The 17054-nt window shown below is 47.8% G+C and overlaps 1 protein-coding gene across 1 annotated transcript in view; it reads left to right on the top strand.

The window, feature by feature from the left end:
• The window catches only part of SNX30 (sorting nexin family member 30), a 90424-nt gene that overhangs the window by 60792 nt on the left and 12578 nt on the right, over window positions 1-17054 (top strand). Inside the window, exons 5-7 of the mRNA XM_054584514.1 lie at window positions 1602-1797; window positions 3551-3750; window positions 11926-12012. Of these exons, the coding sequence (XP_054440489.1) occupies window positions 1602-1797; window positions 3551-3750; window positions 11926-12012 (483 nt within the window). The remainder of the gene's footprint in view (window positions 1-1601; window positions 1798-3550; window positions 3751-11925; window positions 12013-17054) is intronic.

The raw sequence follows: 17054 nt of genomic DNA, 5'->3' as shown, positions 1-17054 counted from the left end.
CATGCTCTGCCACAGCGAATGCAGGAGCATTCTCCGCCCTGTGATGGCAGTCTTGTCACGAACTAGAAGCGCCTTGAAGAAGCAGCCGGGAATGCTGGAGAGGCGGGGGTCACTCAGCATCCCTGTGCTCAAATCCGCGTCGTCATCTGCGGCAGCATGGGCGCACCTTTCATCAGAGAGGCGCTGCATTCAGCGTGTTAGTTGACTTGGATGGCTGGGGGTACCTTTTCAAAGACCTACTCTAAATAGAGCTTATGCAGTCCAACCAGCCCTTCTGGATCTAGCCCCGCTCCAAAAAATACTTTCTATGGAATTAATCCTGAGAATTGCAAAGCTTCAGTGTGGTCTTGTGAAAGCCTGGTGCCTATGAGGATACTTTTTTGTCTAGAACATATGTGGGAAATGGAATCTTTAGACCATTCTCTCAGGCATCCTGACTTTGAAAAGGAGGGGAGCGGTGGAGAAGGGAGGAGCAGGGCTGGAGGTGACTTCTGCTGTTTTTAAGATGGACGAGCCTGGGATGTAGTTGACATGCTACAAGACACAAATGAGAGAGCGGGTGCGGGAAGGGGAGGGTTGAAGGGCTTTGGCTGGGGCCTGGTGGGTAGGAAAGGGTGCGGGAGCCAAGGTGAGGGCCCTGGCTGCACGGGAAAGTGAGGAGGACGTGAAATCAGAGGAATCTACACTTCAGACACTATGGAGATCTGAGCCAGCTGTTGTATGTCAAATAGGGAAGAGCGGGGCGTTCGACAGCTGTGTTAACTGTGATTCCCTGTTCTCTGATTTGTCCCTATGTCAGGCTGGGTCCCCAGAAAGCAATGCCCTTGTGTCATGTCCCCTTATCTCCCTGTAGACACACGCTTCTGTTTGTATTGAGAGTGAATATGGGGAACAGTTCACTACATCTTCCTTAAAGCCATTGGTGAAGTTCAAATTAGGGGTGTGGAACAACCTGAAGATACATACCATCACATCCTCTTAGACTTTAGTGACAGGAAGAAGCTCATTTCACCTGGCAGACTAATGTGCTTTGTAAACTTAGATCCAGTGCATTATGTAGCTCAACCAATTTCCCCTTTACGCCTTCACCAGGAAACCCAGGATACAACGTTGGTTATTCACAGCACCTGCCCCTGCGCTGAGTTTCAAGCATTGGTTTCCCTGTCCCCGTTTCTGGCTTCCAACCCTTTATTCTCTCTACTTTTCCTACTTGGCTTTGGTTGAAATATAAATAAATGAATGGAATGAATTAAGGCTCTTGAATTTTGGTTCTAAAGACAACTTAGGATATTTTGCAAGGGAGAAAGAGACTTTTTGGTTTTGGTCAAAAGTTTTTAAAAATGACGTTGAAGACACAGCATCGTGTAAAGGGGGGCAGGCACAGGCAAGTGGGCCTGATTAGGGAGGAAGGCCGTGGGCTCGGTGGTTGCATTGGCGACGAGGGAGCCTTCGGTGTCTGTGGCTGGGCCCTCCAGCACAGCTCTTTGTTTTCCGAGTCCTCTGCTTCCGGGAGGCAGTTGCCCAAAGCTGTTGGTTTACTGAGTTCTGGTTGTGTGAGTGACTGGGCCCTCTGAGTGTGTTTGTTCACGTGTTGCCCTCAGGACCTGAACGTGTACAAGAAGCAAGGGATGGCGCTGCTGACCAGAGTGGGTGAGTCGGTCAAGCACGTCACCGGAGGCTACAAGCTGAGGAGTCGGCCTCTGGAGTTTGCCGCCATAGGCGAATATCTAGACACATTTGCACTCAAACTGGGAACCATAGATCGGATAGCGCAGCGGATCATCAAAGAAGAAATAGGTGAGCTCTCCACTGAGATTTTGGTCCTGCCCAGGGACCCCATCTGCAGAAATGGCAGTCGTGTGTGCGAAGTAGGACCAAACTGCAGAAATGCTGGAGGGACAGAGCGAGGCCATATTTTGCTTATGAAACTAATAAATAAACTCAAGGAGGGGAGAAGGGAGTTGTGATCAAAGAATAACGCGTGCTGCACCCTCTGCCCTGCACCTCAGTCACGCGTTCACTTTCCACAGCTCAGGCAACCACGTCTCCGCGTGTAGGCTTTCCCATGTTTTTCTCTTTAACGTTAGCTTCAGAGGTGGAGACATTGACTCAACTTCCCTTCATGCCTAGGTATGATAATTAAAAAAATAAATAAACTTGGGTGTCTTTTCTGGCAGAAAGACAGTCCAGAAGGAGAGCATGGTGACCCTGTGTTTGCCAAAGTTATGATCCTAATGAGACTTCAGGCTTGAAAGGGACCCGCCTGCCCCACGGGAGTTGCATTTCAGACCCCCCCCTCGTGACCCGGGCAGTTACGAGGCCTGTCTGTCTCTGTTCTTCCTCGTTGCCTCCACCACTTCCTCCTCACTGCTTTCCTGGCCACTTGCTTTTCTGATTCCCAGAATGTTGGGGCCTTTTGTGAGCCAGACAGACCCGAACGATGTTAATGGTCATGCTGGCATGTGACGTGAAACACATGGAAAAGGATTCTTTAGTAATTGCCACCCATTGGTTAATAAAAAAGTGGCAACAGCATTTTAGTGCTATGGCCTGAATCCTGGTGACAAATGATAGGCCAGAGTTTCTTTGAGGGCGGAAATAACATTTTTTCTTGTTTCCTGTGCTTTAATTCTCCTTTACCCACTGGTGGTACCATGTGCGGCTTATAGGTTTTGTAGACAGCTTTAGGTACCATCCATGCCTAAGGACCAGGTGTTTGGGTGACCCCCGAGTGAGAGAGTGAATCTGCCTATGCAGGACCACATCTCCGCTATCAAATGTTTCCTAAAATTCCATCACTTTTCCATTGTGACTGATTTTTTCAGTTACAGCATAATCCCAATAACATCAACGTTGTGAGTTCGATCCCCTGTCAGGGCACATACAAGAATCAACCAGTGAATGCAAATTGATGTTCCTCTCTCTCTCTCAAATCAATAAATTTTTTTAAAAAGTGTTCTCCTAAACCTCTAGGAAACTCTGCTACCATTGTTAAAATACTGCCTCACTCTGTGGGTAGGAGAATGTTTATTTTTGAAGGCGTTTGGTGGATATAGCTCCTCCCACTTTGCCCCAGAAGGTATTGCGGTCCCCATTGTCCAGAGGTTTGGCATTCTCACCATGGGGTGGGGTTGGTTGACGTTTTGGTGCTAACTGTAACATCACCTTTTAGAGATTTTTAAAAAAAAATTGTTATGCCCTGGCCTGGTGGCTCAGTTGACTGGTGGTCATTCCATACACCAAAAAGGTTGCGGGTTCCATCCCCATTCAGGGCACATACCTAGGTAGTGGGTTCTAGCCCCAAATCCAGATATGTTCTCTTTCATATCACTGTTTCTTTCTATCTCTCTCCTTTCCTCTCTCTCTAAAAAAATCAATTTTAAAAATTGTTCCGAGCAGTGTTGTGTGCAAAGGAGAGCATGCTCAGGCGAGTGAATGGCCAGGGAAACACATCTTAATGCAGAGAGCCCTTGGCCGCCGCAGTTACTGAGTCAGTAAGGCCAGTGATGGCTGCCCAGCTGGAGCTTAGCGGTTTTTCTCCCCCGTTCAGAGTACCTTGTGGAACTGAGAGAATACGGGCCCGTGTACTCCACGTGGAGCGCGTTAGAGGGGGAGCTGGCCGAACCCCTGGAGGGCGTGTCAGCCTGCATCGGCAACTGCTCCACCGCTTTGGAAGAGCTGACAGATGACATGACCGAAGACTTTCTGCCTGTGGTCAGGGAATATATCCTGTACTCTGACTCCATGAAGGTAGGCCGGCTCACTTCTTGGGGACTTAGATACATTCTTTGTTGTAGTTACTACCCAAAAAGTCATTGATCAAAAGTCATTGATTTGCATGTGGTGCAGGTTTCCTTTATCCTGGGTGGGTAGGATCAGACATGCCGACTGACATCGTGGGCATATAAATAGAACGCACGGTGCACAAAGTATATGCATTAAGTTAAAAAAAATAGTTTGGAAGAAATTCTTAGTAGTGTTCACTGAGAATTCAAGGAGTTATAAAGGTTACTAAGTAAGAACAGGATGCTGTGGAAAAAGAAAAATTGGATAATTAGAGCTCTTGGAAGTTAACATTGCTGAAATAAAATCGACGAGTAAAGTCGGAAAATGACGATGAAGAAATCTCGGAAAGTAAAACACACAAAAACAGTTGTTAGAAAGTAGAAAAGAAAATGCAACATGTGAAAGAAGGATAAGAGATATAGAGGATTAATCCCAGAGGTTCAGCACACCTGACTGATAAGAGTTTCTGAGGGAGAGAACAATGAAAACTGAGGGAAGGGAATTATGCAAGAAATGATACAAGGAAATCTCCCAAAACCGAATGACAGGAGTCTTCAGATTAAAAGGGCATTTTAATTGCCCAGCAAAAGGAGCAAAGGGAGAACCAACCCAAAGCCTATACTTGTAATACTTTTTAGAACAAAAGTGATAAGGATCAAATGCTTTAACGCCCACACTGGAAACTGTCCCAGCCTGTACCTAGACTGGTCGGAGAGCGCAGCTGCAGGGGACCCTCCGCCAGTCAGAGACGAGGGGCCGTCCTCCTGACCAGCAGAAGGAAGTAGGTGGCTCCGGGCTGAACATCCCGTCTTCAAGGAACCCTCCTGCTGCTTTCCAGAGGAGGCCTCGGTGGGTAGGACTGACTCTCTAGAGAGAAACCGGTCAGTCAACTAGGGTTGTAAAAAGGGAAAACCTGGTAAATCATGGTTCTATGAAATGACGTAAAAAAAAAAATGTGAACCAACTGGTTATAAAAACTTTATTATGGAAAATTGCAAGCATATACAAAAGCAGAAAGAATAGGATGATGGGCCCTCAGATCCCATCACTCTCGCTCCATCAGGTATGAAGTTTTAAGGCTCTTGATGCATATGCAAGTGTGAGCCATGGAAGTCGGAGCCTGCTGTGGCCGGATGAGTCAGTGGCTCATGGGTACTCCATAGAGCTGCTGATAGAACAGTTTCAAAGACAGGATCAGGTCTGCACCTCTCGATGATCACGGGGAATGGTATAAATTACCTTACCTGTGAGGTGGAAATACTGGTAGTGATAGTGATAATAAGAATAAAACTCACCCATGAGATCATTAACCTGAGGCAGCTTTGTTGGTAACGATTGGAACTGAGGCTGAAAACCAAGGCTTCCAACTCCAAGTTTGTATCTCCGTCTCCTCTATTACAGTGTATTTTTTAAATTGAGATCTACACATTGCATGTTTAATTCTGTGGCAGCAACAAGTGTAAAAAGGCATTCTGGGGTAGAGTGTGGGCAGATGGGTGATGGGGTCAAAAGGCACAAACTTCCAATTACAAAATAAATAAGTCATGGGATCTAATGTACAGACAGCATGGTGACTATAGTTTACTGTATACTTTAAAGTTGCTAAGAGTAGATCTTAAAGTTGTGATCACAGGAAAAAAAATGTATTGTGTGTGTGGTGATATTAACTACTCTCATTTCACAATAGATACAAATCATCAAATCATTACGTATACCTGAAATTAATGTAATGTTTTATGTGATTTATACCTCAATAAAAAGGCATCCTGACTTGCTTCAAATGAACCAGAACATTTTACTGTGCTTACAAAGTTAATATTTTCTGTTTTGTAAACAAAAATAATTTTTTAATATCCCCGGGGTGTCCCTGAACTTGTCTCTTATATAGATACACCCTTTATCAAAAATGCTCCCTAGAAAATAAAGGAAAAAATGCTCCCTTCACCTTCCCAGACTGAATATCTGATGCATACATGGTCCTGGGATATTATAGGACATATTATTGGGTTGGCCAAAAAGTTCATTTGTTTTACCCCGTAAAATGGCTCTAGTAGCGCTTAGTTGTCTTTGATCTCATTTGAAACAATTTTGTTAGATTGTATTGTGACAGCTGTCCTATCAACATGTATTTTAAAAAAAACTTATGAAAATTGGTGAATTTTTGTACAGCCATTTTAATGATGAAGATGGAAGAAAATATACATTTTTGGCATATCATGCCTTATTATTTCAAGAAAGGTAAAAATGCAACTACGACACGAAAAAAGATTTGTACAGTGTATGGAGAAGGTGCTGTGACTGATTGAACATGTCAGAAGTTGTTTGTGGCCCTGGCTAATGTGGCTTAGTGGATTGAGCACCAGCCTGTGAACCCAAAAGCCGCAGGTTCAATACCTGGTCAGGGCACATGTCTGCATTGCTGGCCAGGTCCCCAGTTGGGGGTGTGCGAGAGGCAGCCAATTGATGGTTTCTCTCGCTCCCTCTCTTTCTGCCTCCCTTCCTCTCTCTAAAAATAAATAAAATCTAAAGAAAAGAAACAAAAGTGGTTTGTGAAATTTCTTTGTACTATTGACATTTTGGCCAAATAATTCTTTGCTATGGGGCTGTCTTATGCATCGGAAGATGTTTAGCAGTATCCCTGGCCTCTACCCACTAGAAGCCAAAAGCGGGAAATAGCTGACATATTCAAAATATCCAAATCAATAAAGTTACTGGTAAAAATGAAAAACCTGTCTTTTATTTCACGGAAAAAACAACACGGATTTTTTTTGCCAACCCAATATATACAGGTCAAAGAGCATACTTATCTCAGAGGTGTTGGTGGATGGCCAGGGTGAGATGAGAGAAGAGTGGGCAGTAGGGAAAAGCCACGCAGAGGCAATGGCATCAGCCAGAGACTCAAATGACGAATAGGACTGAGCACTTTAGGGCTGAGACTCGAATGACATACAGGATTGAGCACTTTAGGTAGAAGGAACAGCCAGTTCTAAAGCAGAAATGAGCTTGGTGTCTGTGCAGGTCAGGAAGTCCAGTGTGAGTGGAGCCCAGTGAGCAAGGGAGGAAGTGGGAGGCGGCGTGGTCAAAGGGACAGACAGGGGCCAGGACGGACAGTAGCATCTTAAAGGCTGTGGTTGGTGAGAGTCTGGAATTTATTCTTAGGAATAAAAGGGAAGCTATCTGGCTTATGATGGGAATGACGGGAGACATTTCTTACTGTAAGAAGACAACTAGTGCTGCAATATGGAGAATGGGTTGTAGAAAGTGAGAGTGGAGGTAGGGAGACCATTGAAGGAAACTGTCACTGGCAGCCAAGCGACATATCACCAAGGTGTTGGAACTTGGACTAAATGGGGGCAGAGAAGTGGGTGGATCTGGGGCATGTTTTGAATGAGGGGCCAAGTGGACTGGCTGCTGTATTAATGTGAAGTAGGAAAGGTAGGGAAGTAGAAAAGGAGCCTGAGAAGAAATGGTCAGTGTAGCAAGAGGAAAAAAAAGAAGAGGATTACCTCGGGCAAGCCAAGAGAAATGATTTTAGGAGAAGGAACGTGATAATCAGCGACCATTGGATTTAATAATATGGAAGCCATTTGGTAATTGTGACTAGAGGTCTCATGTAGATGCATAAATTTGAGTTTAAAGACAGAATTTGTCTTTGCATTACAGATACTCAGATGCCAATTATTTAATTGTGATGGGGTTTTTTCAGCCTGCCCACGTTTCTCCCCAGGAGCCACAAGGGGGCGCTAACGAGTCAAGGGAACTAGTTAATGCTCTAGGTCAGCGATTTTCACCCAGTGTGCCAGAAGAATTTTTAAAACATGCAATGCACTGACCTCTTTTTTCCCTTAGATTGTCAGATACAAAAAATTAAAACAACCAACATAACAGTGGCTGTCCAATGTGAATGAATCAACATTATATCTTTTTTTTTTGGTCAGATCACAGAATTTTAGTAATTAGTTTATGTGTGCCATGAGATGAAAAAGGTTGAAAATTGCTACTTTAGGCTGACTAATTCTGGTACCTTTCAAAAATTAAAAATGTTTCCTAGAAGATTGCATTCTTCTTAAAAGTGATTATAGATTGAGGCCCTAATTTCTTGAGAATATGAAGAAGTGGGATGTAGAAATGTACATGATCTTCAATGTTTTTTTAAATCAGAAAGTGTAATAATTAAAACTCTGAGATGCCCAGTGCTGGCAGGCTGAATACTTTTTAAACGTTCTGTGCTTCGTGAAATTGCACCAAAATGACACCAGAATGATTTTTTTTAAAGACATAATCCTGCAGAAACAAAGAGTGGTATCAGGGGAAACAATAGCAATACAATTGGGAACTAGAGAGAAAATTTAGAGGTAATAGGGGACTAAGTGACCCCAAAAAGCTGCCTTAGGAGCTCATTGTGGGGTCAAATTAAGAAGCCATCTGTTCACACCGTGGAGCTTTTCAGAAAAGTCAAGAACTGGGAGCACCGAGTACCACTGGGACTAAGGGAGGGAAGGAGCTGAAGAGGAAAATTAGTTAGGAGCCCAAGAAGCAGATAGAGCTTCGGATTCTTCTCTCCCTCCTCCCAGAGAAGCTGCCGTCCCTTCCCCACAACTGGTGAAACTGGAGGTATATTCTCCCGAGAGGGTAAAAATAGAGGGTCTCTGGATGCCAGGCACCTTGAGGGTGGGGGCAAAAATCCTGAAATCAGGATGTGAAGTAAAAGGTTCTGAGTGTTGAGACTCCACCATCTTTCTCTCTTTGCCTTATGTCCTCCCTGCAAGATCAGAAGAGCCTTTTCTAGAAAATTGGAAGGGGCCTGAGGAAGAGATGAGGAGATACTGATATTGGAGGGGAGGGGTAAATCCCTAACAAAATACCCCAGCAGAGCCTCTATAGAGAGCCGTCAACAAGCCCTTGGCGTGCAGAGAGCTTTTAATCAGGTTTTTAGTGTTTCCCTCTAGGATTAGTAAACAGACAAAAGTCACCAAATATTTGAGAGAAGATTCTAACGTGAATGTCAAATAAAAACAAAGAAGAGAAAGCATATTGAGTGAAACATTATTGAGAGAGAAGGAAATTTCCAGGAAAAAATTGATCAGTATCTCAAAAAGAAAAGAGATACCCATAAAACAAGATTTTTTTTTTTTAAATCCAAAGAACAAAGAGCTCATGGAAATAAAGACCATGATAGAAATTTAAAAAAAAAAATAGAAGAGTTAGAAGAAAAAATTAAGGAAATCACATATACAGTGAAACAAAAAGAGGTTAGAGAAAAAATAATGACAATGAGAGGACTAGACCATAATATTCAACGTCTGAATAACAAGTGCCAGGAAGAGAAAGCAGATAATTGGAGGGTATCAAAGAAGTCATTCAAGAGAGGAGACTGCAACTGAAGGCAGAACGAGTTCCTGGCTGTGCCCGCGTGAGTCACCACTGTGGTATCATCCAGCGGCCAAGCGTTAACCAGCGGCGTGACCTCAGCCAGGTGCCTCCTTAGTGTTCCCGTATCTAAAATGGAGACGATACCCTTTCACTTGCGCAGGGGCGTTGCAAGTTTTCACTCTCGTTGAGAGATTTTCCTGCTGTTGGTGATGCGAGGGTGTTAGCACAAACCCTCCAGTCAGCCTGCGCGAGAAGGCAGTGTTCCGGCCACACCGAAAGAGGCGAGAATAACAGCAACTGAGGAGACAGAGGGCGGGGAAGGCCCCAGCTGGCTGGGGGCGGGAGGATGGCTGAACCTCGGGCCCCTCGCCCGCCGGGGGCGTAGGGAGAGGAGGTGCACGGGGGTGTTGCAGCGGAGCGGAGCTGACACACCTCTCGCCATCCCTGCCTGTTCCTGCCACGCTGACAGAGAACGTGTTACTGGGACGACTCATGCCCGTTGCCGTCCCTCGTCTGGGTGTGTGCGCTTTTCCCGTGAGACGCGGGGCATCTATGCAGGCCCTCCGTGGCAGTGATAAGCATGCCAGCGGCCCCCTCCCTGCTGTCTCGTTGCCCCTCAGGCACCACATTCGCATCTCCAAGGAGAGCGCCGCGTGGTCATGTCTCTGGGTTGGAGATTATGAGTTTTACCCCTGCTGGCACCAGACCAGCCACGGGGCTGTCCAACCTGTGGCCCGCGGGCCGCACGCGGCCCAGGATGGCTGGGAATGTGGCCCGACACAAAATCGTAAATTTACTCAAAACATCATGAGATTTTTTTGTGTGATTACGTGTCGCAGTGTATTCAATGTGTGGCCCAAGACTACTCTCCTTCCAGGGTGGCCCAGGGATGCCAAAAGGTTGGGCATCCCTGACAGAATATTTTCTGGGCTCTGTGAAGTTTAGAAAGGACCCCTGATTTTTTTTATTGGTTTGCTTTCCTCTCTAGATTTGTGCTGTCCAATATGGCAGCCACTAGCCATAGGTGACCGTGGAAGTTTAAATTCAAATTAGATAAAATTAAGTAAAAATTTAAACCCAATTCCTCCATCACATGAGCCGTACGTCAAGAGCTCGGTCAGCCTGTGGGCCTCCTGGCTGCTGTATTAGATGGTAGAACCTTTCATCCAGCAGAAAAGTCTATTGAACTGGAAACCTTGCTGTTCAGAAGTTGTTGGCTGTGGGGAGAGAACTTTTGAGCATGTAGAGAAAGGTGAGTGGCAAACAATGAAAAATAAGCTATTACAGGTTTTACCTCGTGTTCTTCCCATGGCAGAACACTTCCGGGAGTAAATTCTCCTCGGGAGGACGTTGGGTTCCCCGGGTCAGCACGTTCCAGGAGGAGGTTGTCCCCAGAGCACTGTCAACTATTCAGTCCCTCGTCAGCGCTCAGCATGTTGTCAGGGACACAAGAGGCCCGGTGCTTAGCCAGGAAATGGCTCCTTCCCACCCGACTTCGCCCTCTGCTGGACAGCCCCTGTGGGAAAAGTGCAAGATTAGAACCTTTTATAGCAACGTGTGACTTCGGAGTTCGTGGGAAAGAGAATTCTTACCACTGTTGGTTTGCCATTTGTAATTCAAGAAAAGAAGAAAAAAGAAACCCGCGGGTGAAACAGATGCTTTTTTTTATAAACCCTTGCTCTTCAACCACATGCTTTTCCGTTCTACCTGGTGGCGTCTTCGCAGCCGAGCCAGGACTGGGAGGTTGAGGAAGACGCTCCAGCTCAGGTGCCGACCTGGTACTTGAGCAGGCCCATGGGTGTCTCCTTAAGTTCTGCACCCCAGGCCCCGGCTCGTCACTGTAGCTCGGGGCCGGCTCTCTGGGGGCCCACTTCCGGCGCACTCAGGCAGGCTCGCCGCATGGGTGCAGGGATTGTGGACCTGTGCGCAGCTCCTGGAGCACCTGCAGACTCGTGCTGCATCCGCACCTCTCCCCTCGCCAGGGCCGCTCAGGTGGGGACTGTATCTCCGCTCTTGGTAAACCTGGCCTAGAGTGGAGGACAGATTAGTACCTAATGGACCAATGAGGAAACCAGTCTGTCAGGGGTCAACTCTCTTAACGTAGACTTCGGCATTAACAGTTCAGGGAATGTCTTGAATTGTCACCTGGCAAGGTCCACATTTCTGCACAGCAGAGTTCTCTGTGTGGGGGACAGGGGAAGCCAAGAGACCGCTCATCACCTCACCATGGCGATGGGTGGGCAGCTTTCAGCCCACTTCCGGCCCCCGGAATTCCTTCACTTTCAGATTCGGGCTGAGTCACCCCACCAGGAAGCTGTCTCTGAGAATGGTTCTCCTTGTCTCCCTAATGTGGGAAATCAGTTTGAAAATGTGGATAAAAACTGTATTTTGCTCAAATGTGGTGAAAATATTCCTATAAATTGTTATTGTTTCCTCCTGGAATTGGTTTGGGGGTAAAGCTCAACCATCTCTCTCTCCCGCGCCCACATCTTAGAAGGCCTTTTGTACTGGCTTTGCTCCCTTTCTCCCCAAGTTGGAAAATGTTTGCATGAATTAATAAACAAGTTTACTCTTGACCACCACAACAAAATCTCTGTCTCCTCCTGAGTCCATGTCACGTGTCACACCAAACCAGACGGTCCCCGGAGCGCATGGCTGGGCCTGGGGGCCGCGATCTGGGGACGAATGGGGTACAGAAACAGGAGCCTGGTGCTTGGGGGCCCCGTTGTGAACTCTGTTACATGCTTCCCTTTCTGCTTCCCACAGAACGTGTTGAAGAAGAGGGACCAAGTGCAAGCAGAGTACGAGGCCAAACTGGAAGCCGTGGCTCTGAGAAAGGAAGACCGCCCCAAGGTCAGGGAAGGCCCCTGGGGAGGGCGGGCACTCTGGGCGGCGCGCTGTCCACACCGCGCCGGAGCTGAGCGAATCTTATCGCTCGCTACAGGCGACGGAGGTGCTCAGTGCCAGCCGGCTGTGTTGATGCTATTTCCTCCTTTTGTTCCCTTTACGTCTTATTTCTGGGAGTTCCTAATGTGCACTTGGGGTTGAGTTTCCTGCTGTTTCCTGGGATTAATTTTTTTTTTAAGACTTCCAGCTCTGCTATTCATGAGCAGTCCCCCTCTCTCTGTGGCATGAGACTGAGAAAGAGGAAGAACAGTGTAGCTCAGGGTTCTCAGAAGTGTGGTGTGTGGACTGGTCCATGACGGGAGGCGTATAGAAGCTGAGAGGAGGCAGTTTGTCATGTGTTCAACACCCAGGACGAGTGTGTCAAACTAGCGTAGAGTTGCATGTGGAGCAAGCTGCGTACTGGTTATGCACAGTAGGACTACCGCTTGGTTGGACTGGGGGAAAAAGCCAACAAGAAGGAGCCCTTCACCGCCCAGTTTGAGAGGCACTGACCTAGCTCATGACGCCCTCCAGCTCCAGGGCCCTGGGTCTAGGTGGAGGGTCACAGCTGTAAAAACTCATCTGTTGCATCGGTCACTCCCGTGTGTTGCCTCTCTTTCCCCAGCCGGCCAGGATTAAAAACGAGAGTAACAGCAGCCAACGTGTACGTGATAACAATGCGCTCAGCGCGTTACCCTTGTATTATCTCATTTATTCCATACAAGGGCCATGTGGTTCAGCCACCGTCCTTATTCCCATTGGGTGACGCGCGCACCGAGGCCCGAGGTCCCGCAGCTGGCGGGTGCTCGGGCCAGGCCGCAGCCTGCAGCCTGGCTTCCGAACCCTGCCAGCCCTCATGCTGTTCCTCTGCCCCTTTTTGTTTGTAATTGGAAGGTGTATTTGTTCTCGGAAAGGGGGTGGGGTGGGGAATGTTATTAGGAAGATTAAGAGCAAGGGCCCCCATCTCAGGGAAATAGGTCGACGTCGGAACTTGCGTGTTTGGTTTTTCTCCTCTGTCTTGCTTCTCATGGCTGCTGCTGAGCTGAGATGTACCTGGAAAGGAAGTAGCTTTGGGAATTTGAAACCCGAACCACGGAAACGGCACGCCTGGACTCTGTACAGGACTTTATGTATTCATTGCTTCACCCGATCGCCACAGCGGTCACCCGAGGCCCAGAAGGAAGGCGCTGTTCTCTCCCTGTGCCATGGGTGAGGAGACAGGGCACACAGCCACAGCAGCTCAATAAGTTGCCTGGTTTTGTTGATGCCAAAGGTCTTTATCCAGTCTGCTTGCTCCAGCAGGCAGACAGTACACTTGTCACAGCTTGTCGTATGACACCCATAGTGTCTACACAAGAGAGTGAAGGCTGCATACATCTCCCCGACGATAAAGGCAGGGACTCCTGTCGTTGGCCCAGTGTTTGCAGCTGGAACTTGGCCCCCTCTTCCATCCTGCGTGCCCGGAGGGAGGAGATGAGAGTGGTGCAGCTGTGTGCACGGCCGCCCTCTGGCTCCCTGCCGCCTGCCCCGTTGACCGGGCCGGGCGTCCCTGTGGTGTTGTGGGACGTAGTGCTGAGCCCAGGCCTCAGTCTCATTGAAAGGAGTGGCGTGGAATACTGTCTGTCTATATTTCAAATTACCATCCTCTCAATTTAGCTCCCAAGTATAAACATAGATGTCACTTTTCCTGGCCAGGGAGGGAAAGAGAGATGGCAAGCCCGGCCACTGGCCGAGTGTGGAAGCTGTGGATCCTGTATTTAAAAGATGTCACTTAAATGGTTCTGTCAGTGTTCACACCTGCTCAGCTCCGAATACCAGCTTTCTCAGAGGCCGGTGTCGTCATTTAATATATGCTCAGCCCTATCTGGGACAGTTGCTTTACAAAGAGAGGAGCTGAAGGGTATGAATAATACGCCGAATTAAATCTTGATTCTGCCCTGGCTCGCCAGCTGCCTGCAGCTCATACCCGCCTTGGGGCAGACGGAGCAGCGGAGCGGCTAGTGCCGGCTCCCTGCCGCGGAGGGCGCCTGCCTCCAGCCTCAGCTCCTTGCCGGCCTGGGTGACTCCTCCTCTCCTCCCAGTGGGTGTTCGCACCCTCTTGCTGCTGCTGTCCTCATGCCCCTGGAGCTTCACTCATTCTCTTGGCCACAAGGATTCTGACAAGAAAAGCAGGTTTCTTTCCAGGCCCTGAGATGAGCCAGCAGGTTCCAGACATGGCCGCATCCCCTTAGCCTGCGCGGGCCAGCAGTCTGAGCCTCCCCTGCTTCTGGGGGATTCTGAGCCTTGCCAAAGTTAGTTTTGCTATCTACGTAACGATCGCGATATTTAACAACAAAGCCCGGGCTGTCGTGATGGAAGCTGTACCAGTGGGGGCAACGGAGACCGTACCCCCAGTTTGGGATCTGGGGCAGCAGCCCCTTTGGTGGGCAGAGGAGAGCTCCATTGGCAACCTGCCCAAGTCCACCGTGGTTTGGTAGAAAGAGCACAGGATTTAGAATCAGGCAGCCCAGGCTTCGAACCCCAGCTCTCCGCTGCCGCCCGCCCCCGGGCCTGGACCGGTTTGCTCATCAGCCTTCGTGGGGTTCATACGTGGATTGTCGTGAGGATGTAAAGATGGGCACAGCATTGGCTGCAGTCACAGGCGCCCATTGCTGGAGCCTCTGCTTCCCATTCGAGTTCTAGTTGTCACCAGGAGGAATGCCGAATGTGTTTTCTGAGTTGGTTGACACTTAGGATTTAAAAAAAAAATTTTCTGTCCAAGCATATCATTTTAGGCATCATTTCTTTGTGTCCTATAGCTTCTCCTGCTTTCCCATGCCTCCCAACTGCCTCTGCGCCCTGACCGACCGTAGCGTAAGCTTTTGCTGCGCTTTCTTTTATGTAGTTTTGAGCTCTGCTTTCCAGAGCTGCTGTTGGTGAGAGGAAAGGCAAGGTTGATTTTACCCCAGGGACTGATGAGCTCTGCTCTTGGTAACTTACAGTGGGAGCAACATTGTTTCCAGGGCACCACCAGGAGGAGGGAAGGAGGCAGAGAACAGCAGTTTCCACAGGGGTGGTCCAGGGCTGGGCATGGTCCAGGTCTGGGGGCGTTAACAGAAGATCCAGAGAGGGGCTGGGGTTTCCCTTGTTTTGAGGCGGAATCTGGGAAAGTTGGTACTTGTGAAACAACAGAGAAACAGCAAAATCTGACCACTTCTCCGTAACCCAAAGAAAGAAGCTGGAGGGGAGCAGCTGGGGACTGCGGCTTCCCACAGAGGTCAGAACATTCTCACCGTGGGGCGTAGGAAGGTCTGCCCCGCCTTGCACCCTGGGGCCGGTGGCCCAGAAGACTCCCATCTTGAAATGCTTCTGTCGCGTTGGTCCTGGCACCTGTCCCACAGTAGCTGCGAACTCCCTCTCCCACGGGTTTGGGGATCCCATCTGCCTTATATAATCTCTGGGGGCTTTTTAAACCTGCTGTCATCGTGGGAGCAGATGATGTGACATCTCCAGCGTAGCTCCGAGAAGGAAACTTGAGTGGGGGTTTTGCAGGGCCTAGAAATGCCTGGCACACGGAAAGAGCTCACTAACACATTTTTAAACGAGTGTTGAGAGAATTTATGTTAACACCCTGTTTCCCAACACACAACAGTGCTTGGTTTATCCCACATGACCCCTCTCCCATCCCTTCAACAACCCACATTCTGGAGTGGACATTCTCACCAGCGAGAAGGAGAGTTGATGAGAAAAATGCAGGCTTTTGTTCTGTTTTGGAGTTGCTGCCTTTTGATGTCTAAGCTGGTGATACTTTTTTCTTCTTGGGGGCTAGTGATAAGCAGCACCCAGCCATTGGCATTGGATGTTGCCATCTCAGCTCCCTTCAGATACAAAGTAGCGCAACTCTAACAATAGCTCAATGCTGGAGTTTTCTGCTCAGTGAACCTATAGTCACAGAAACACCATCCAAAAAGAAACAAATGCAGAAAGAATGTGATTCTGAGCATCTGATGCCAGGGGTCCTCCTCCTCATAAAGTTGGGCAACTTCAGAAGCTGGTCATTTCAGGCAGCTCACCCCAATTCCTCTTATTCTGTCCTTTTTAAACCCGCTGCCCCTTTCTTAACTCCTGCCATCCCCATGTTTCTATGCCTCTGCCGTCCCTGACTGACTCACTCCCGCGTCTGGGCCCCTCTTTCTTAGTGGCCTTTGCGGGCTCCTTTATTACCATACGCATGTAGGCGTCTCCATGAGTTCTACCCAGGGACCCCTCCCTTCCTCAGCCCCCTCTTTTAGTCCCCCATACATTAAGCAAATTTTAATCATGGCAAAATACACACACATTATGACATCATCTTAACTGTTTTTAGTGTACATACAGTTCAGTAGGGTTTAGTAAATTCACAGGGCTGTGCAGCCAATCTCTAGAACTCTTTATCTTGCAGAACCAAAACTCTGTACCCATTAAACAGTAACTCTGCATTTCCCCCTCCCTCTGGCCCCCGGCAACCACCCTTCTACTTTCTGTCTCTATGAATTTGACTACTCTAGGTAGGTACTTCATATAAGTGAAATTATACAGTAGGTATCTTTTTGTGACTTTATTTCATTGAGCACAATGTCCTGAAGGTGCATCCATGCTGAGGCAAGTGTCAAAGTTTCCTTCCTTCTTAAGGCTGAGTAACATTCCGTTGTATGTGAACACCACTTTTTGTTTACCCATTCATCTGTGGATGGACGCTTGCGTTGCTTCCACCTTTTGGCTATTGTGAATAATGCTGCAATGAACATGGGTGTACAAATAGATCCTTGAGACCCTGCTTTCAATTCTATTGCATATGTACCCATAAGAGGAGTTGTTGGATCACATTGCAATTACATTTTTTAATTTTTGAGGAACTGTCATACTGATTTCCGCAATGGTTGTACCGTTTTACTTTCCCACTAAAAGTGCACAAGGGTTTCACTTTCTCTACATCCTCACCAATACTTCTTATTTTCTGTTGTTGTGGTGTGTGTGTGTGTGTGTGTGTG

Source organism: Pteronotus mesoamericanus, unplaced genomic scaffold (genome assembly GCF_021234165.1).
Source record: "Pteronotus mesoamericanus isolate MK-2021 breed Mesoamerican mustached bat unplaced genomic scaffold, CSHL_Meso_final contig_78, whole genome shotgun sequence".
Taxonomy (NCBI): Eukaryota; Metazoa; Chordata; class Mammalia; order Chiroptera; family Mormoopidae; genus Pteronotus; species Pteronotus mesoamericanus.
This window is presented reverse-complemented; position numbering and strand designations above follow the sequence as displayed.